The following is a 23,628-nucleotide window of genomic DNA, read 5'->3' as shown; positions in this document are numbered from 1 at the left end:
TTTGTGTTATAATGTCAAAGCTCTCCTCACTGGGTACTGATCTATGCCAGAGTGCTTAACGGGTCAGTACAGCAACTGATTATATGTATTATATGTAGCTGCAACATTTACATGGGATGTCAATATATGCTACATGCTTTATGATCGAACATTAAAGCATGAACTATGCAGTCTTGCAATTATATGCACCTTATATATATATATGTATAATCGATAAGGAACAGTATGCTACATATACGTGCCCATGCATGGACAATATAAAAACTTAAGTATATATTATATACAATTGTAATGCCAAGCCATGCATTCTAATACGTACTAAGGTACTATGTAAACTAATGTGATGCAAATATATTTAGTAAAAGTTCCATACTATATGTATATAATATACCTATGCAGTATCATGTTTCATTTGACAATGGAATGTATACTCGGAACAACGTTAAAGCACTTGTAACACTGTAAAGCAATATCAGTATGTCTAACTTTAAAGTAGTTTTATTTTGAACAATTTTCTTATGTAGTAATGGAATTACGTAACAACATATCAGTCAAGTGTATGCAAATCTATTAAGTGGCACTATGTTTTAATTGAACAATTTTAGATATTAAGTTGTTCGATGTTTAATTGAATATTAAATTAAGTTATGTAATATTATGTTCTAATTGAGATAACAAGAATAATTGTAATGTGCAATGAATGTAATGTATTTAAGTTATGCGATATTAAGTTCTAATTGCTTAATATAATTATGTAGTATTTTATGGTACAGTATTATTTAACAGTAACAATTTCTATTAGCAGTAATATAATGAAACAAAAATAAGTGTTTTTTTTTTAGGATACTAATGTTACAATTGAGAATAATATGTGTATCAATATTTCAACTATGTTTTGCTTGAATATTATGTTCCTTTTAAGTAGTAACTGGTATGGTGCATGAATAACCTTGCGCATTATATTAAGAGGTAATGATTAAGTATCATGTTTTATAAAGATTTAACGTGCAATTTTTGTGTATAGCCAATGTTATATGTTTCCGTATGTCCAATGTTTCTATGCAAATACATGTTAAAATTAAGTATATATGTATACTCAATTAATGTAAAAGCTCTGTATAATATAGCATGCAAATATATAAATAATTGCATCTGTCAAAAGGTTTGAAAATTTATGAGTAAGCACATCGTCTTATCCCAATTACAAAAAACCATTTCAATGTGTGCGGTATATATGAGTGGTATTTCGTATTTTCAGTCATTATAATGTAAAATTGCCATGTGGCGGTGGTGCTATAAAGTATCACAAAGCACTCTATTGCTCTACTTAGCATTAACATATGTATTGGTATATGTATAAGCAATGACTGATTATGTCGTTATTCATTATCAATGTTTACATATTTGTATAATATTTTCTTAATTAATTTGTATGACACAAATTAGTGTCCTTGTAAGATTTTTGCCTGTAAGGTAAAATGTCAAATACGAATTGGCCATTATCTGTACAAATTGTCCCTATACTTAGTAAAAAGTTAACATATGATTTGGTATATGTATATGCAATGACTGATTAAGTAATTGTAATATTTCTATGTAGCATTTTGTGCGTTTTGAATTTACAATGCATGAATGTACTTGAAGGATTTAAACTTAAAACGGTAACATGTAAAAATGAGTAGCTCATAATCAGCAGAATAATGTATAAAACTGCTGCTACTCATTATCAATAATTGCAATTTGTATTTCGTAATCTTTCACCATTTTGTATGACATAATTAAGTGTAATTGTAAAACTTATTTTTAAAAACAGGTAATACGTCAAACACGTGTAGCCCATAATCTGTACAAATTGTTAATACTCTTAACAGGAGTTTACATGTGTATGTGTTTGTGTATATGTAATGGTAAGTTAAGTATATGTATTATATCCTTGCAGCATCATGTATGATTTAAATTTCAAACAGTAATATGTATTTCAAACAGTAAGTGAATAGCCCTTAATTTGCAGAATAATGTATTAATTGTTATAACTCATTTTCAATGTCTGCATATTTGTATTTTGTAATATATATCTAAACAACATGACATATATAAGTGCAATTGTAAGGTTTATATTTAAAAGGTAATTTGTCAAATACGAGTAGCCTCACAAATTGTTACTACTATTAAACAAATTTTGCATATGTATGTTATTGTAATAGACCTACTGTTTGGCGGATAACCAGGTATCTTTAATGTCATAATTCTATAATCTTATTGTGATCAACTATGTAATTGTATGTTAACCTATGTAAAGATTCTGCCTTTGTTTGGCACTGTACTTTTTATTCCTGGAAACAAATTAACACTGGACCTGGCATTTTGGCTTAGAGTATTCCTTGGGAGCACTTTGGTCGGCTGGACTGCTACCCGGATGAATAGGGTGCTGGGTCTGGGCGTCTGGTGCGAGTCTCACGTGTGGCCTTATTCTGGCCTTGCTCTGGATATTGGAGGACGTGGCGCTAAACCAATTAACCATAACGGTAAAGGGATGGTGCCCACGTCCCCTGTTTCCTAATCCTATATAGTTTCTATCAACGGGATATAGAAGAGTTAACGGACTTTATTCTGCGAAAAATTAAACTGACGGATATGCTCTATGGGAAGAAACCCGACGCGGAGATTATTGAAATAATCTTACCAAGATTGTTACCTGCTGTTCAAGACTACATCGAAATTAGAAACCCAAGCACATTGCAGGAGCTCTTCGAATTGGCGGTGAAGTTTCAAAATCGCAGAATAGCGGAAAAAGCTAGAGGGGCATCGTATTCTCAAAGTACCCGAAGGCAATCTTCAAATGAGCAGACCAGAAATGCATACCGCTCTTATGGGGGAAAAAGCTATCAAGCTAACTCATCGAACCTCGAAGGTCAAAGCCCAAAAAGGAAATTCGAAAACAAACGTCCGCGTACCCAGAAGGCAAAAGTTGAAAGGAAAGCTTTAAACGAGTAGAGAGGCCTGTGAAAGCGAGGGTCCAGACTCCGGAAGTTTTAAAAAACCCTCAAAAAGACATTTAAATACGGTCATCGTAAAGAACTCACATCTACCAATTATACAAGTCCTGTTTGGCGATGTACCAGTAGAAGCCCTCATCGATACAGGAGCAGAAGGTAATTTTATGAGTGAGACCTTTTTCAAAAAGAATTTTTATAGGTTACGATTATTTAAAAACAAAAACACAGAAATTATAGCGGCGCAAGGAAAAACCTGTAACTGCATTGGGAAATTATCATTAAACATACAGGTAAAAGGGGAAAGCCTCAAAGTATTAATTTTTGTAGTGAAGAATCTGCAAAATCCTCTTATTTTAGGTATGGAGTTTTTAAGGGCCGCGAGGGCCAAATTGAATTTTCAGGACAGTTCTATTGTGCTGGAGATGGACCAGAGGTTGGTGGAACCTGTGGAACAACCGCAAGTTGACCTTAGCCATTTGAATGACCATGAAAGACAAGCCATCCAGCAAGTGGTGAGTAATTTTTCAAACTTGTTTTCAGAAAGGCCTGGCAGCTGTCAAATAGTTACGCATCAGATACAGTTAACTGCCGAAAAATCTTGTAGGACAAAACCGTATCGTTATGATAAACAAAAAGACCTAATCATCGAAGAACATATTCAGGAAATGTTAAAGAATAAAATAATAACGCCCATAAATAGTGAGTACGCGAGTCCTGTCGTACTATGTAGGAAAAAGAACGAGTTTCCTCCTTCGGATAAAAGGGCTTGGAGGTTTGCTATTGATTACAGAAAACTAAATAGTATTACTAAATTTCCAGTTTACCCTTTACCGGTTATAGAGGAAATTATTAGAAAGATTAAATCTACTAGATACATGACTACTTTGGACTTAACGTCTGGCTACTATCAAATAGCTATGAGACCCGAAGACATACATAAAACCGCGTTTATAACAAAATCGGGCACTTATGCATTTTTACGCATGCCCTTTGGGTTGTGTGGGGCCCCATCAACATTCCGGAGAGCTATGGACATTGTTATAAAGCCTGTCTTAGGAAAATCAACTTTAATCTATCTAGATGATATAATTATAACGAGTAGTACGTTGGAACAACACATTAAAGATCTAGAAGAAGTTTTTAAATTATTAAAAGAGGCCGGTCTTACAATTAACGCCTCAAAATGCAAGTTCGCAACTAAAGAACTTAAATATCTCGGTTATAAAATTTCGCAAAAGGGTATAGAAACGCAAGATTCAAAAATAAAATCAATCAAGAATTTTCCACCGCCCAACACCGCCAAGAAACTTTCTTCTTTCCTTGGGTTATGTTCTTACTATCGGTCTTTCACAAAAGATTTCGCTAATATTGTTGAACCACTCTTAGTAATTAAAAGAAAGAGAAGTAAATTTACGTGGACAGCGGAAGCAAATACCGCATTTGAAAGATTAAAAGAAGCGCTCATCAATGCCCCTGTTTGAAATTCCCGGAGGGGGACGAAAACCTGGAAATTGCAGCAGATGCATCGGACTATGCGGTGGGTGCGGTTCTCATGCAAAATATCCATCCTCTGGCATTTTTTAGTAAAACGTTGAATCACAGACAAAGGAATTATACAGCTACAGAGAGAGATAAACATTAGCCGTATTAATGGCTGTACACAAATTTCGAGTTTATTTCGGCAAAGCGCCAGTAACAGTCTTTTCGGATCATGCGGCTGTTGGTAGACTTTACTCGGGGAAAAACCTAACGCCTAGGTTAATAAGATGGGCTTTAAAAGTCCAAGAATATAATCTAATAATAAAATATAAACCGGGTAAGGAAAACAATGTAGCTGACGCACTTTCTCGTATAAAACTGGACGATGAAGGTAATGAACTTAAATGTGCTGTGTTGACTTCAAAAATTTTAGATTCTAGAGATACAATTATTGCTGAACTGAAAGCTGATCCTGAATTTGGAAGTTTCTATGCATATTTGAAGACCCCGAAAGCTTTGAACATACAGATATCGATGCTATAAGAAATAGAGCAGAAAACTATGAAATAATAGATAATTTATTATTTTATACGAAAACAACAAACGAAAATCTTGAGTACAAACCAGTCATCCCAGCCTCGCTTCGATTAAGCATTTTGAAGGAATTACACGACGCGAAAACAGCGGGTCATTTAGGGGTCAGAAAGACTTTAAAAAGGGTACGCGAGGCGGTATATTTCCCGTAATTATACAAAATAGTAACGGCGTATGTCAGGTCCTGCAATCAATGTCAGTTAATAAATGATATTAATTACAGCCCGGTCGGGTACTTAAATAGCATTCGCGCTACATTTCCGAATGAAATTTTAGGCATAGATCTTCTTGGTCCCTTCCCCCAGAGCGAGTTAAATAAAAATGGTTTTCTTTTAGTAATAGTAGATCATTTTTCAAAATGGACAGAAATTGTTCCACTTAAACGCGCGTCAGCCAAAACAGTCGCAGATGCATTCTTAGACAGATACATTTTAAAATACGGTGCACCGATAAAAGTCATTAGCGATAACGGAAAACAATTCATTAGTCAAATATTTGAAAACATATGCAGTGGACTTGGCATACGCCATATCAAAATGGTTCCGTATAGACCACAGGCAAACATAGCAGAAAGAGTGAATAAAAACATAGTAAAAATAATTCGCAGTTACGTGAGTACACATCACAAGCCCTGGGATGGCTACATAAATGAATTAGCTTATGCTTTAAGAACGGCAAATCACGATACTACGGGAAAAACCCCAGCAGAATTATTTTTAGGCCGAAAGTTAATTACGCCTTTAGATAAATTATTCTTTGTGCAACAAAGAGAGCAAGAATTTAAACAGAAAGATGTGAAAAACTTATTGACCAGGCGCTTAAAAGCTCGGATACGGCAAGAAATAGGCAAAAAATATATTACGATAGAAAACGCCGTGAAGCAGATTTTAAAGTTGGGGATAAAGTGTTGAAGCGAAAATTTTCTTTATCAAGTGCCCCAGACAATTTTACTGCAAAGTTAGCTCCAAAATTTGAAGGCCCCTATGTAATTCAGGAAATCAAAGGAGTCGTATTGTACCTTAAGAACGAGAGAGGGGAAATCTGTAAAGCAAGTCCCGACCAGGTGAAAAAATACTATAATCAAAATGATTTTGAAATCGTTAAAAGTTTCTTGCAGGACTCAAGCCTAAAAGAAGTAGAAGGTCCAGAAATAACGTCACCCGTTCCACCACCCAAGAAGCAGAGAACTGAAGAGAGACCGAGCCCTTCTACAACCCAGACGACGGTACCGAAGAGAAAAAACGAAAACTTTCAGACTCCAGCATTTAAGAAAAACAAGAACGCAAAACCGCCGCGTAAAGAAACCTTGGTAAAGAGGAAAACACCACTTACAACGTATCGCAGTAGAAATTATACATCAAGAAGAACGCTCCCAGGGCCAGAGAGTCAGGTGCAAACAAGGCCGCCGCCGTTCCGGAAAATAAAAAGACAGCAGGAGGAACGAAAAGACCAGCAACTACAGAAGAAATTCAAGAATGACTCCAGACGGAGGACGCTAAGACCAGCCATCCAGGGGAAAAACGAAAAAGACAGCAACCCGACGAATACTACGCCAAGAAGCCAGCATGCAGAGGACGCAAAAGAAAAACTAATGTGGACGACACTCGGAGGTCAGTAAGGAGAAGATTGACGTCCACGAAACCTATAACGTGGGAACAGTTCTGCCAGAAAAGAATGACGGAGTTCGAATCATCGAAAACTCAAAGATAAGTTAAAATCTTCTATAAAATTTTTCTTTTGTTCCAAAATGTTATGCCTAAATACGAAGTTCTATGTTTTGACGAAAGTCAATGTGTCTCGGTTGAGATTTAGTTTTGTTTTACCTTATTTAGCTAAGGCAAAAGTAGTATTTTCTTTCAGTACAAAATCTAAGAACAAGCAGTTTCTGTTGGTCGAAAGACTAATTCTGTTATGTTAAAGCCAAAATTTGGCCGAAGATAAAAATAACTTCGTATTCTTGTATTAATAAAAACTTTAGTTTCAGTCCGGCCAGCTTGGCGAAGAATGAGTAAAGTAAAAATTTATTTTCTCTTATTCATTTTATGGTAAATTGTAAAAATCATATGTATTAGAATTTTGTAAATATACGTAAAGACTTGAAAGTTATGTAAAAGTAGAATTTAGTCTAGAAGCATAAAATTTTAGATGCTAAAAGTAAATGCTTAAAAGCAATGATTTCAAATTTAAGTATTAAACTGGAGATAAAATCATGCTTTAGAGCGAAAGGCTGCATGTCTAAAGATGAGTGAGGGGGAAGTTAGAATGAATGTGTTTTGTAGGGTTCTCCACCTACACTTGAATTTTAAGAATGTTAAAGTAGCTCATCGAGTTGTAGAATGTCGAGTAAGGTGTGTCTATTTGGTCGTTGAATTCTAACAAATCATGGTGGTTAGGGGAAGTGTTGCAATACTAAAACACGAATATTCCCGTTTGACACCACACATGGTGGAGAGCCAGGGTAAAGTTAAATTAATGTTTGAATACTTGAATGAATGTGAATTAAGCAGTAACTAAGGAAAATAAATCGTTTAAAAACAAAAATTTATTCACTGTCAAGAAAGTGTAAATTATAATGTATTTAGAAAGATAATGATACTTATTCCTTCCAGATGCTGGAAGGAAAAGAACAAGATTGATTGCTGAAGTCCAGGAAAAGTTGCTGTAAGAAGACAGATTTAATTAAGGATACTCAGAAATTTTATTACCTTTTGTGAGATAAGATTTTTTTTATGTAAAAGAGGCTCTTAAAAGTTAGTTCAGAATTGTAGAAACTTTACAACAGGTCGTTTGTAGGACCTGCTTCCAAGTTTTCCAAATTCTGGCAGCGGCAAATGTAGGGTTTATGTTTATTTTAACTAACATTTATTTTAAGTTTAAACTATCTTTCCTGTCAAGCCTTACTTTCCTCTGGAACTGCCAATGCCAGAGTATGTAAATTTTTAGTAGAACGCGCAAGGATTCAAATTATCAGCGGAAGTATTCTGAGTTAAATAGAAAGGAAACGAAGTCGAAGTGTGCTTTTCTTACTTCACGAGCGCGGAGGTAGTTAGTCAGAAATTGAAGAACCACGCGTTTCGGCCTGTGTGGTTGCCTCGGCAAATTGTTAATCTTTCAACGTGGTATTCAGAGTTTGCTGAAGTATCAGCGGTATTGTAAAACGCGGGGAGGTTAGTTACGTTTAGAGAGCCTCGTAGTTAGTCTCTTGTTATTATTTCTTTTCAGGTTTCTTATTTTTATTTTACCGCCGGGTCGGCGTAGGTTGTGAGCGTCAAGAGCACGCATTTGTAACTTCTAAAGTTGAATAAAAAGGGACTTAAACCCTTTTCAAGACTCTGTCTAATTTCCAGTTTCAGCAGTCACCACTTTGTTGCGTGCAGGTTGGAAGCGCGCAACTGTACAAGGGAAAGAAAATTAGTTCTTTTTCAGGGGTAAGTCGCATTATTGATTGCATCTTTCATTTTAGTGGTGAATTTATAAATTTCATCTTCGATATCACGTCAATGACCTGAATAAACTCAGAGATTCACCCGTTTAAATATGCACTACTTAACTTTAAATTTACATCCTGGCGAGAGAATATGGGGGGGAGTTGAGAAGTTCAGATAAAGATATCAACATAAAAAATTTTTGTGCAAAATAAGGAAAACGCTATATTTTCCCTCGCCAGAACATAACTATCGCATAGCAAGGCTTTAAAAGCCTGGGAAAGATATTTAAATTCCAAATATACATGTGAGTTCACCTTCACAATCTTAATCTACATCTTAACTAAATTTAAGGTTTCATAAATGGTCAAAGTGGTATATAATTGCAATATCTTCTTTAGTATTTCTTGTCAGGTGTCCTTCCAGGTATCTGGGAGGAAAATAGTTTAGTATGTGATTGAACATAGATTACACTGCAAATTTTCAACATTTTTCTAAACAGATCAAACTTTTCTACATGTTTGTACATTTACTCATTTCAGTCTTTCTACCCACATTAAGACTTCCCCTTGCTCTCCAGCACTGTGTACTGTAAAATGCGAGCGTGCTTTAAGTAAAATAAGTGTAACACTTACCGACTACACCACATCTATTTATTAGAATTAAACCAACTAGACCTAGACAGGCAACCTACAATAAAGTCTCAGCCTGAGGTGCTTTAAGTTAGGGAAATTAACTTAGTGTTGGCTGGGGAGCCTAACATTTTACTGTACATTCATTCTAAATTAATATTTACTTTCTTTTAGTGCAATTCACAAGTAACTTAGACTACTCTTTAATTCAAAGCACATATTTCAAGCATGCAAAATACTACTTTATGTATTTAAAAATTCAAATATTTTTACATAAATAATTTCTTACTTTACTCAGCTGAAAACAACTATAATTTAATTACATGCAGCGAATTTCTATTTTTTGGGGGGAAGGGGATAGCAAAGCCCGTTTTCTTGATATCATACAAATCATTTCCTACCACAGTCTCTACGACCAAAGATAACATTTCGTTCTAAGAGGTAACATTTCGTTCTAAGTCTGCCAAGATTATTTGCTAAAATTTCTTCCTTCGTATAAACATTTAAAGCTACTTGCTTAATCCAAACGTTTTAAATTACTTGCATAATATACAAATTGTAAGCTTCTTGCTATATTAAATAAACATTGTATTCCTCCCGAGGCAAAACTGAAATAAATATTTTCAACCGACTTCGTACTGGCTTTAAAATAATTTTAAATTAAATAATTTTGACTTGTCTTTTGTTTGGCAAATTCCATCATCCTCTTTTTGACGCAGTCTTCTCACGAGAGAACTTGGTTCAGCTGTCTGACTCGGATCCGCTGCGGTCTGGCCGTTTCTATTGTTCTCCGTCGCCTGGGGAGGTGGCCACCGACGGTTCGGCTATCTCTGCAATGTCCTTTGTAAATGTTCTATAGTAAGAACACGTGCCTTAGAAAGAAGAGAGTTGTGAGTAATTCTTTATTGCGATTACTTTCGAATCCTCAGTTTCATTTCCGCGTTTTGAAAGCTTATAGCCCAAGTACTTACGTTCTTCTGCGGCGAATTTACACTTACTAGCATTTATTTTTAAGCCTGCGTCTCCTAGGCCCCGTTCAGACGAGGGCGCAAAGGGCATAAGTGGTTACAGCCGAGCTCCGTTGCCAAGGCAACCAGTCTCTGCTACGTTACAGAATCTGGTTTAAGGCTCTTGGCATAGGGTTCAAAGTTTTCAACTTTACGCCAAGTTTGGGATAAATGTCGACCAATCAGAGCGAAGCTAAAACGAAGCGGCTTTCTTTAGACGATTTCGCTGTCACATCGAAGGCAAATTTTTTTTAAGGTGGAGCACATCGTATCCGAATGAATTGTATTCGTATCCAAACGAAATAATGAGTTGTAATCGTATCCGAGCGAAATAATGAGTTGATCTCGCAAGAAATCTACGTTGATGACATGCATTTTTTAGCGCAATAGTTTTTCAATTTATATCGAAAAATATGGATGAAACTCGTAAACGAAAGTTAAGCTCAGGAATTATGCACGCTGTGTATGATCCTGTAGATCAGGGATCGCCAAACTTTTTTGATCATCGCCCCCTATATAATTTTTCGAAATCTCCATAGACCCCCACAAAGGTAATTTTCAGGTATTTAAAATAAAACTATACATTAGTCTAAATATTTAATAAATCAGAAACAGTAAGTAAAGTAGCTACAGATTTTTTAATTCTTAATGAGATGAGTGTGCCTGGTGTTTCTTGGCAAGGTTCGCTATATTGGGTTCGAAATTAGTCAATTTTAACCGTAAATCCCCTCGAAGCTCCACATTTAATTTATTTCTGTTTTTAGTTAAAATTGAATTAACGTGACTAACGTGAATTAACGTGCCGTATAAAAAAGAAAAAAACTAAAAGAACTAAAACCACACACATAAGAAGAAAGAAAACGGAGTACTAAGATTCCCTTCGCGCTTAATGCATAGAAAGCCAACGGCAGTGTCGTCGCTCGCCAAGTCTGCGCCAAAGGCTCCTAATTGGTTGATGGGTTCGCCAGCAAGAGACACGGATAAGCCTCAATCGCTCTTCTGGCTACATACTATTAGTCGTGCAAATTACAAACTGGTCACAAGGTCAAGTTGTGACGTCACGGTATACATACGAAAACCCATAAGGAAAAAGGGGCAGATTGTTTTCTGATTTATTATTTTATTTTCTATAAAGAATATAATATTAAGTCAATTATAAAAATATTTTTAATTTTTACGCACGCAGTTAGTTACGTGTGATTTGCGTATTAAGAACTGTTTTTCCTTCGAGTCCCAATAGACCCCCATTCGACCCCTTGGGTCAGATAGACCCCTACTGTTGTTAAATAGACCTCTAGGGGTCTATATAGACCACTTTGGCGACCCCTGCTGTAGATGATTGATCCCATCCAATGTTTTTCATTTTATTATGAAAATTCTTTAAAAAATGCATGCTTGCAAAAATTTTATTTTTTCTGTTTAAATTATTATTATTGCTTTCTTTATGTTTATATTTTTTTAAAAATTATTACTATCATTTTTTTTCCTGTTTAATTATTTTTGTATTTAAGAAAAAATTTATTGAAAAAGCTGGAAATATTGTATTGCTATTTGCTTCAAATGCTGATTTTCTTTCCAAACAAACTTCATGAATTAATTTTACTGAAACATCAAATCAATATCAAGAATCTGCTGGTTTTTTGTAACAGTAAAAATATTTCTTTTAAAAAAAAGAAAAATTTATTTTCACTTAATTAAGAATAGTCACAATAGTCAGTTCAATGGTGTAAGCTTTGTATAAGTAATAAAAGATTAATCTTTTGATAAAATGCTCTTATGAAGTCCAAGAAGGAAAAAATATAGTGAAATATCCTTAAAACAACAGTTTTGTCTCTTGTTGAAGTTCTGTTCTGTTTTTTAATTACGTTCTCCATGAAAGGAATTTACTTTTAATGAAACTGAATAGCACACATAATTCATAACATGGACTATAATTTAATGAATAGTATTTGCTATTATTATTCACTCTTTATTACTATCATTTGAATGGAGTTTTGATCATTAAATTCATGCTATTTCTCTGGTAGAAATTCCTGGATAAGGTATGAATGTTTATAATTTTGTTGTATTTGAAGACTTGGGTACCTAAAATTTGTCAATGTGAAATTACTTTTGAGATTTGGTCGTAAATAGAAATGACAGCATATGTTGAAATTAAATTCAGGGGTGTGACTTATACAAGCAAATTATTAGAAATAAATGTATACAAACAGCTGGCAACACAGCAAAATGTATTTAATGATTGAGCATAAAATACATTGTTCGGTGAACGTTTCCTAGTATTATACTAGTTGTGATTGCTGGTTATTGTGACCAGTTGTGGGATACTAGTACTAATGATAATTGATACTGGTTTTGCAGCCAACTACTGTAGTGATCGACAGTGACAGTGAATAAGGAGTGCTAAGCACACATGTTTCACTGTCACAGAAACATGTTCCTTTTGATTGAAAATTTTTTTTAAAAAATAATAATGTATGGTAAGTACTGTTTTTAGCTTAACTGTTTTTACACCTGCAAAATGGAAAAATATTATATACAGGCTATCTGTCAGTTATCCTCAAGATTTTTTTTTAACTAGGCATATTTAGAATATCGTATTTCTCCCAAGAGAAATTATATATAAAAATTGAAGGAGGTTTTATATATATAAATATGCATGTGCATGTTTATAGTATAGAGAGTACTACAGTACAATGCAGAAATATTCCATACTGCTTTGCACAGAAATACATATATGTGCCAACCAAGTATTGGTCTTTCAAAAAAATATCTCTAGACCATTTCGTTCTTTTTCTTTTTTTACCTTCTTCTGTTGCCTCTTGGCTTATAAGAAGGACAGATAAAAGAGCATTCTGTTGAACCAGTAAAACTTTGTGGTGAGCTGAAAAAGCCATGACACAAAATAACGAAAACAAGCAGAGCGAGCGCGAGAAATCAGTTGAGCTAGAAAACAGTGCGCGAAAGGTGTAGACACATACACGCATACGCAAATTTAGCTTCTCTCACTGGCCACAGCTTAGCCCCGTCTCGCAGGTGTGAACGGATGTCCCGTATTTTATGCCCTTATGACTATGCCTCTATGCGCTTTACGCCCACGTCTGAACGCAGCTTTAATGATGTAAAAACTTCATTTAAATCTTTTATGTATTCATTAATATTTTCGCTTGAGACAATAATATCGTCGAGATAAATAAATGTGGATATACCGAGGACAGGTCTTAATATAATGTCCATCGTTCGTTGGAAAGTTGCCGGGGGCTCCACATAAGCCGAAAGGCATTCTAAGAAAAGCATAAGTGCCTGATTTCGTAATGAATGCCATTTTTGATGCATCCTTCGGTTTCATCTCTATCTGGAAATACCCTGAGGTGAGATCTCTGGTGGTCATATACTTGGTTGACCTACGATTTCGTATAACTTCTTCAATGATAGGCAGGGGATAAACGGGGTATTCAGTTAAGCTATTTAATTTTCTGTAGTCGATAGCTAGCCTTTAGACCTTAAAATTTGAGGGAAATCATTTTTTTCCCTACAGAGCACTACGCGGATCGCATAAGGACTACTTATGGGTTTAATAATTTTATTTTCGAGCATGTGTTTAATGTGCTGCTCTATAATTTTTTCTTTAACCCGATCGTATCTATATGGCCTGGCTCTTACGGGCTCCTCATTTTTTAAATTGATTTCATGATATGCAATGAGTGAGGTCAAGAGTTTCAGAAAATATATCAACAAAATCTCTTACCAACTCTTGTAATTTTCTTCCATCTTCGTTTTTCACATGCTCTAATTTCAATTAAAGCGGTTCCACAGCTTCTACTTCCAGAGGCTTCATCTGTAGTTACAGAGTCTCATTCTGAAAATTAATTTGGGCTCCCTCTGTTTTTAAAAAATCGGTGCCCAAAATTACCGAAGCTTGTAGATTTTGAACTACAAAAAATGTAGATTTTTGAGTCTCATTAATTAACTTCACATTAAATGTTGTTTTATTTGCGCTGCAATAACTTCAGTACTTTGGGTTTTAAATAGCCTATAATTTTTATTAATTTCTTCGAAAATTTGTTCCGACCGGAAGTTTGCTTGCGCCCCTGTATCGAGAGGTTTCTGTTGGCACCTTATTTAGTCGAATGTGTATCACAGGTAGGGACCAAATTTTTATTATCACTGTGTTCAACTGAACTTTTGAGGGATTTTTATTCGAATGGGGTTACTGTACCCCCTTTTTTTCAGCAGCCATGCGTACTAGTTTAACTCCTTGTTAACTGCCCTCTTTCTTTAAGCTTGCGGACTATTTTAGCAATCGCCTTTCTTTTTATCTTGAAATTTATTCCCGGTTTAGGAGTTTTTTGCTTATTCTGCATACAGCCTAGCAAACTGTCCGTTTGGTTTGTGGCCAAAACTTCTCGTACGCGTACTTTCTGCTACCTTCCTACTCTCAAATTTCACCGCCAACTCGAATTTTAGACTGCTGGGCTTTCTCGCTTCAATATAACTCTGAAGCCTGAGGCAGTAGTCGAGACAAGATAATTTGAATTATTTCTTCATCTGGCTTTCTACCATATAACAAATTAGCGACTTGGACCTTGCATAAATCTAGTGACCGACGTTCTTCCGTCAAATGTCAATGAGGGTTTCATAGAGGCTCGCATTGTTTCAACGAGATAACCAAAGCCTTATATCATATTGCCAGGAGCCGGTGACGTTTGCGATGACGAGGGAGCTAACTCAGCTGCAGCTTCATTGTCACCCATGAGTTCGGAAAAATTCAGGCGCCACTTTTAACGTCGTTCTCTCTTGTTCCACATAAACTAGATTACATCCTACACTGACCTGGCGAATTCTCGCACAGGTGTGAAGAATCTACCAACGCAGAAGAAGGGTGAAAACAACCCTTTATCGTGAGTTACAAAGGCGGAGTCAAACTTGCGGTGAAACTAAAGTATAATTCAAGTCAAATAATTATATAATATAATTCAAGTCAAAACTAAAATAAGTAGTGCTATATAGCACGTAAGCTACACCTAACATGTGGACTCACAGAAACCTAACAGGCGCGATCCTAATTTCGATACTGCCAAGAGGCTTACTAGAGTAACAGCGAAAAAACAACGTAAGGTACGCTAGCTAGCGAAAACACGCTCTGAATAAACTCTCACCGTTTCACCCGTTTAAATATGCACTTCCCTTAACTTTAAATTTACATCCTGGTGAGAGAATGTGAGGAAAGTCGAGAAGTTCAGATAAAGGTATAAACTTAAAACAATTTTTTTTTTTATGCAAAGTAAGGGAAACCCTACAAGCTGCTTCCAATTTAATGCCTATACCGATTTTAAGCTCAATGATCTGATTAAACTATTTCTATGTCTCGCAATTAAACCCAATAATTCTCAAGTAGACTGTACTAATTATGCATTTATTACTAAATAAAATTCTCACATTCCACTCATGACTTCGGTCATACTTTGGCATAATCCAAAACGCAAGAATACAAATATGCGGGTTTTTCACTACTTCGCATTAAAATCTCTCCTACTGCGACAGGGCGTCTCTGTGGTTATATGCTAATTATAGTCCATCTCATGGCTGCTCCCATCGCATTGCAGAAGCTTGGGCTACAAAACTTCTGCTTTAAGAATTAATAATTTATTAGTTCAAAAGATCGAACATTTTTATTTCATCTAGTAGCTAAACACATTTTAGGTAAACGTTCATTGGGGATAGACAAACCTATCAATCATTTAGCCTTCTCATTGGTGAGAGCGTTGCACAGGATGGTGACCGATGTTTTGTTCACAGGACAGGGGTAATTGACAGTTACAAACAACCATACCTTCTCAATTATTCGAACCACGAAACATTGGCAACAAAGCTGGATCTGTTAAGTATTGTATTAATTATGGTAATATAAATCATGTATAAATGAACCGTTCAAAATGGTAAAACAAAAATCTATTGTGATATTATTTCATCTTGACAAAGTAAAAATCTGATTTTTCTAAACGTTGCATTTATTTCACCGGATCGCTTGCGTGAAAAGCTTGCAAAAATATTTTCCTTGAATGTCAATACTTTTAATTTTGCAAGGGCTTCAAATCCGCTTTTTCAAATCAATAAAATTTTCGATGAAATGTTTTAAGAAACTTTCTTTTGAATTGTTTTAAAAATATCTTCAATTATGTATGACATCCGATATATCTTCGATTATGTATGACAAGATGAAGTACGTTCCTTCCAGTAGGGGGCGGCAGATTCTCAAGAAGATAAAGTAATCTCTTCCTATTGCATGTGCAAGTCTTCTTTCAAGAAATTAAAAGTAATATTACCCGTCTATCACTGCGGAAACTATGGAGTCACTTTCCCTTCATCCATTTTGCACACATAGGTTGAGACAGAAATGCGACTACAGGCTTGAAATAAATGAATTATACATTTATATCTAGTAGGAGAAAACGCTAAATGATATATCACACTAATTTTTATTAATTAATTAATATTAAACTAAAAAACATTTTTTTGTCATTTGAAATAAGATTTATTTTCCCTAGTTTATGCCATTAGCTAAGATGAGACTGAATGTATGACAGCATGATACATTTGCAGCGCATGCCAAAATGATAGTCAGATCATGAGACTACAGAAGCATAATTTTAATGCAATACTTTTGCTTTAGCCATGGCAAAGGGAGAAAGTAGCTTCTTCAAACAGGAAAGATCCAGGAAAGAAAATTTTCTGAAACGACTCCAGTAGCACCGATGCAACATTCTCGTTAAGTACTATGGAAACAATTCAAAACAGTAGTAGTGCTGCAGCAAATCTCGCAGTTATTGAATGTGTTTTTCATTAGTTCGAAGACTTGACTTATTAATGACATTATTTCACTTTCTCTAGCCATAATAAATGTCATCACATGATACGAACAAACGCACAGTCATATTTCTGACACATTTTGTATACCTGAAGAAAGCATGGTGTGTAAGTATTTAATGTACATAAAAAATAATGAACAGGTTGTTAATACAAAGAAAATGATGAAATTTCACAATTTGATTTACAAAATTTTAAAATTTGACGAAGCTGTAATATTGTGCAGTATAATTAGTTACCAGCATTTAGAAAAGTTTCTAACTCTTTATGATAAATAAAATTAGCATAATATTCTATTTAGTTATAAAAGGTTAATCATCAGTCATTAGTTATCAAAACTAGAAAGACTGCAAAATTCTATGTTTTTGAACATCTCATCTATAATCTGCTTTTAGTACTTAATATTGAATATTAAAAATAGGATAATATAAAGTATTTAATACGTACATTTTTAATTTTATGGAAGAAGACTTATGACGAATACAAAATTTTTAATAAGAAATAGTAACTATTTGTCTAATCTAAATGATTATTTCTATTCTAATAGTCTAAATCTAAATTATTTATTTTGCATATATATATAAAAACATTAATGTTGAATGTCGTTAAATAAAGGAAAACAAATAATTTTAAATAAAGGAAAACAAATAATTTTAAATAAAGGAAAACTAATGATGAGAAAATTAATTCATTATATTTTTTAATTATATTACGAACAAAGTATGCTAAAACTTTTGTATGTGAATAAAGTTTTACGGTTGCTCATAAAACATTTTTCAGCTTCTCAAAGTTATTTTGTCTATACAGTGAGATTTTCAGATAAAACTTTCCTTTCTTCCGATTTAAACAAAGTGCTGATATTTATATTTTGGTAAGTTTTCAACTTGGATTGATTTGTATCGATTAGATTACGGAAGGCACACTAGGTCTGTGGGATTCCATTGTGAAGAACTTTCTATGTGACATTAGCTCGTATTAATATCCTTAGATGTTGGATGAAAACAGAAACCCTCTGCATTTCAAATGGCTCCACCTTTTTATCTTTCTTAAAATGCGCTCGGTTTTTCAATAAAACTGCGTATATTAATCTGTATGCATTTATGCATTTCATAATTGTGTACTTGCTTGCGATGTAACATGGACGTATTATCGATAATACGTTGACATATAGTATCTATGTCAATCTACTAATGAATTTTATCTGAATTTAAATTTCATGTTTCAGTTTCATATCGGAATTCATTTAATTTTCACTGCCTTTTTCCCCAATTAGGAATATTCAACGATATATTTTATTCGCACATACAACTCTTGCTCATAATGAACTGATATCTGTTTTCTATCTTACTTTATGCAGTTTGCAGAATATATACGATAGGAACTTAAAATTTTACTATTTATTGACGATAAAAAGAAAATATGTTTTAACTAGTCTAAATATGTTAATTTTACATGACTTCTCTGTCGTTAACGATTAAGAGTAAAGAAAAAATTTTTAATTAATACTTCTTTAGCGTTCATTCATTAGCTCTATAAATATTTCCGTGAATTTCATTGTGGTAAAATGAACAAGTGCGCTAATAAACCACCCGTTAGAAAAAACCTCTTAAAGTGATAGATATTCCAGATCTACTTTTATAAAGTTTAGGTATCTTATGACAAACACAAGATTGTGCCTTCCTTTAAATAAAACTTATTATCAAATGTTTATCCCTATTCACCATTAAATTTAATTGAAACGTTTCGCACATATGGATAAACAAAACATTTTTTTTTTTTTTTTTTTAATTTCAACAGCATATTTCTTTCTTCTAATTCCCTATTAGGGTTACTGCTACCGTCGAGAACGCAAGGGCAAGTAATCTAAGAATTTGGCCAAAAGACAAGTGATCAGACAAATTAAATTTTCAAAAAATTAAAAGGAGTTACCGTTGCAAAAAATATTTCATAATATTCTGTTTGCAGTGTTGTATTGCACTAGGCAATTATAGCACTCGAAATTGAAAATTTTTTGTTTCTTTAAGTTTGTCCATAAGTCATCCCATTTATGGGATTTAATTTTAATGATTTCAGGGCTTAGAGCACTTTTCCAGCCATCACTTTTCAGTATCAGCTCATTATTAAATTTCAGTATCAGCACATTCTTTTTAAATGGGTTATATGCCTTGAAAGAGGTGTTTCTGTACTTTAAAATCCACTGCCTACAAATGAAGCTACAGCGAGCAAAAGCGGCTGCCACTCAATACGCAGTAGAGAATCATAATGATGTCATCATAGCTCAGGAACATAACTGGCCTTGATGCCAGGAAATATTCATTTTTGATTAATTTACGTGTTTCTATGCGAATTTAATAGTTTAAATGCTGAAATTTAAAGACTACAGACTAAATTTAAAGACTAAAACTAGAACATTAAAGTTCAGGTTTTGCTGTTCAAAGTAATGTTCGACTTCTTGAATGAATGAATTTTCAGACCAACCATTAAAGACGACTAACGCAATGCGACCAGAAACAATTAAAACGCGTATACAGAAAATCTGTATCTGGAAGTACGCATTCGGTATGAGTTTGCTGTAGCATACCTCTATTTATTCATATAAATATTAGTATTCATATAAATATCTGTATTTAGAAACTGAAGGAAATCGAAATTTTCTATGAAACTTTTAATGAAAAATTACTTAAATATAATTGCCTACCAGCGGTTGAAATGCAAACTCCTAAACACTGCTAGTTTGCCCGTTTCAGATCTTGGTGAATGGGCTAACTGCCTGCGAAATTTTAGACTAGTGCAATGGATTTTGCAATATCTGGACTTCACCACAACTGTATGTTTAAGCTCCCATGCTCACCAATCTAAAGTGGCAATACTAACAATTCGCAAGTACATGACATCTCCTTAGTGAGATGTGTTATACCTCCTTAATGATATATGTGTAATCCCTTCAACAGCATGTGAACAAGCATCTTCTTGTGCAGTGTTAGTGAACGCTTGTGTGCCTCACGGTATACTAATTGCTGGGGCACTTCCCAATAATTAGTAGTACAACATCCTCGTGCTATTTTAATCAGTATATTTTATCTATGTTCTTAGCGACGCTACAATAATCAACGTCTTAGCAATCTAACTGCACTCTTCTGCACACATGAGTATTCATGAACTTATCATTCATCATTCAAAGATGTACCTGTATTTATATACAACAGAACTGCCCAACACTAACCTTGTGCTCCAGCTTTCATGTGACTTCATGTACTCCATTTGTCTTTTTGTGCCTTAAATGACTTTGTGTTATGTACCTGTTTTATGTCCTCTCTGTTTATGCATTTTACGCATTGTGTTTTGTGTATTGTTTGCTTATGTGTATTTACGTCCTTTTAGGTGTACGTCTTACTGTATTTTTTGTTTAACTACCTACAATCTGTAACACCACAGCTTGCCTCTTCAATCTGTAATACAATCCTGCTAATGCCCTTGTAAGGCCATGTACTTACCTTTGACAACCTCAATAATCTCCTGGTGAAGCCTCGTGTGGCTCCAGGGAGCTTTTGCTGTAGTTAGAGGAGGGCGTGGAACATATGCCTGTTTACGTCTGTTAGACACCAGGCGTTCCAGTACTCCGTAACCTACTTATCTACCTACCTACCAACCTCCATATGTAACTTGAATAGGAACCAGTTCTTCTTAAAATGCCCCCTATAAAAGTATCATTATCTTTAGCCAAATAATCTTCGCATGCTTAGCCTTAATATAAATAATGAAATCCATATGCTTATGGATTCCCACCAGCGGCCAAGCTGTAAAATTGCTAAACATTAGTAGTAGTTCGACATGAGTTCGATTACAGGCGAACGGGCTGGCTACAACGGACGTTTCCGGGGTTTTTCCCCCCATATATTACTTGGAAATGAGCCAGTTTGTCTTAGAAGGTCCTTCCCGAAATTATCTCTTCCCTTAATAGACAACTCTTGCTATTTTGTCATAATAAAATAAACCAAATTAAATCATAAATATAACAGAAAAACGCAACATATTGGCTACCTTTTCATCATCAGATAGGCAAATTTTATCATCCAGCTTCCGTTTAAGTAACGCTATCTGTTGCTCCAAGTCTTCTTTCTCCATAAAATGTTTCCTTTGCTGTTCTTCCTTTTCAAATAAATCAGTTTGGTTATAAAAAACAAATGAAGACTACTCTCAAAAATTTCCTTTTTTCATTGATTTATTAAAAGAAAATAAAGTGCATATGATATATGATAACACAATAAAAATAAGGAATCAAAATTAAAAAGCACTGTAGAAATGGCCATACATGTCGAAATTTACTACTCTAAAGTTACTACCCGACAAAAGTTAAAAAGAAACACGTTTATCTCAATGTTATTTAAAAAAAATTATGTTGACACCATATGATTTCCTTGTACTGCCTATTAAATTATACCTAGTTTTTTTTTTTTTTTTTTTTTTTTTTTTTTTTTTTTTTTTTACATTGCATTTAAACTTATGTCCTCGAATTATTCAGACTTGAATACCCTATCCCCAAGGCCAAATCAAAAATTTCAAGCTTAGAAATTAAACATCTAGGTCATTTTTTGTCGAATGGGAGTCAAACTTGTAATATTTTTACTTTTTCATAACGTATCCCTGGTTCCTATACTTTTATTTAGATCCTAAACGTATATTTCCCAGTTACTTAATATCCCGTTCCTATATATCTCGGTTTCTATATATCCCGGTTCCTATACTAATATTTAGGAGAATAAAATCTCTCCTAAATATAAGTATAAGAACCGGCAAACCGCACTAAGAGTCAGATTTTGTTATTTGTTAAAAGCTAATTTTTTCAAACGGACATTGCCGAAAAATGAATATTTTCGTCATTTTAAAAAACCTCTGCAATTGTAAGTATACGATTATGACCAAGAATTGCAAAAATAAAGGCTCGGTAATTACTTTTAAGCCGGGTAAGGGGTTGGGTTTATATGTACGATTGAAATACTTCCTCTACTGTATAAAAGGAAGTAAAAAAGAAAGAGGAAGGAAAAAAGAATGGGATTAACAATTCCGGTGGTCGACTGTGGGAGGGTGCTCTGCCTAGGATCTCACCCAGACAGACTCGGCTCCTGGGATACATAACTATTCTTCTCAGTGACTAGAACCATAGTTTATTCGGTGGTATGTTCAGATTCGGCCGGGACCGTACTGGTACTGTCTTGTCTGCCCCTTGGTTGTGAGATCGCTACATGGTGATATATCGAAGGTTGTCCTTGGAGGCTAGGCTCCCCTTGGTCAACCTTGGGGGACAATCTTTGAGCTGACTTCGTTCTTTTTGTAGGTGCCTGCTTGCAAGTCGCCACTGACTTCTGTACCATAAACTTATGTTCAATTGTGTTCCCCTGGGTGGACCAAGGGGTTATACCTTCTTGGGTCGACTTGGAATGAGGATTTGGGACATCAGTAACCTTGTTAAGGGCTTCACATAACCCAGATCAGGAATTCCCCCCTCACTAACATACTACTGTAGTAAAGTAATAATATAAACTAAGAAGAAAAAACTGTTTGTAGGAAGTACTAAAAATGTTTAAAAAAGCTGAAACGTTTTCACAGAGATATCATTAATCTTATTCACTAAGACTGTAAGCATTTAGCTGGATGAAACATAGGGTGTCATAAAGTGTAGCGACAAATAGTATGTTACGTGTTAACAGCTAAGACTCAAATGGCTACGGAACCGCTTAGCAAATTTGAAAATTTCAAGAAGAGTAGCAACAGATCGTTCACTGGATTGCTATTGAAATTCCTTTTTGGATCTTTTAACACCTAAAAGTGATCTCAAACCTATATATTTCAAACTTATAACTCCATCCCCCCTCATTACCGACAACTTCCAGCTTCAAGATGAATATCTGTTACAATTATAAGGAATCTTCAAGGATATGAACAGGAGATCTTTTGGAAGTATTTGCATAGTATAACTATATGACATTAGACAAGAGAACATATTGCATAATGTAGACAGAGCAATAAAGCTCAAGAATATTTATGATGAATCCTGGTTTCCTCTGTACTGTCACTGACATCGTGTCACAATCTCAAGAGTGAAACCAACACTTTATAGCAAAACAGTATTCTCGAAAGACGCATTTACAGAATGGCAATGCGTTGGTTTGAACAGAATTTCTTTGAACTTATTCCTGGCTCATTTTTGAATTGCATTTCCTGATGCATTTTTGAATAATCTGGAGTATTAAAGGAAATTATTCATTAGTAATTGAAATTATTTGCTGCTATTGTATGACTTATTTGTTTCCTGGATGGCAATGCCCTGTTGCTTTGAGTAACCGTAATCAATTGATGAATTGAAGATGCAGAATTCTAAGAATGCATTTGTCAGTTCGCTTCCAAAATTCATTTCGACTAAATATATGTGGTATGACTCAGCAGATAGCTCTCCTTTCAAGAACTTTAAGTAAACTACGGTAGGGATTAAAGCTTACGTGAGCTCTGCTAACTATCTGGTAACATAGCTGATACCCCGGAGAAAAAATCAAGACCTGCTTTCACATCAGTGTATGAAAGCTTCTTAACAATCTGTGTATATCTCAGTTTTTTTTAAATCTCTTTAGCG

At 34.6% G+C, this 23,628-nt stretch overlaps 1 protein-coding gene across 1 annotated transcript in view; it reads right to left on the bottom strand.

The window, feature by feature from the left end:
* The window catches only part of LOC118200602 (coiled-coil domain-containing protein 73-like), a 71,957-nt gene that overhangs the window by 45,834 nt on the left and 2,495 nt on the right, over positions 1–23,628 (bottom strand). The window contains exon 3 of the mRNA XM_085815256.1: positions 21,042–21,149. Coding sequence (XP_085671382.1) covers positions 21,042–21,149 — 108 coding nt within the window. The remainder of the gene's footprint in view (positions 1–21,041; positions 21,150–23,628) is intronic.

Source organism: Stegodyphus dumicola, chromosome 4 (assembly GCF_044657685.1).
Source record: "Stegodyphus dumicola isolate Sdum_Otavi_A_Nest chromosome 4, ASM4465768v1".
NCBI classification, from domain to species: domain Eukaryota; kingdom Metazoa; phylum Arthropoda; class Arachnida; order Araneae; family Eresidae; genus Stegodyphus; species Stegodyphus dumicola.
This window is presented reverse-complemented; position numbering and strand designations above follow the sequence as displayed.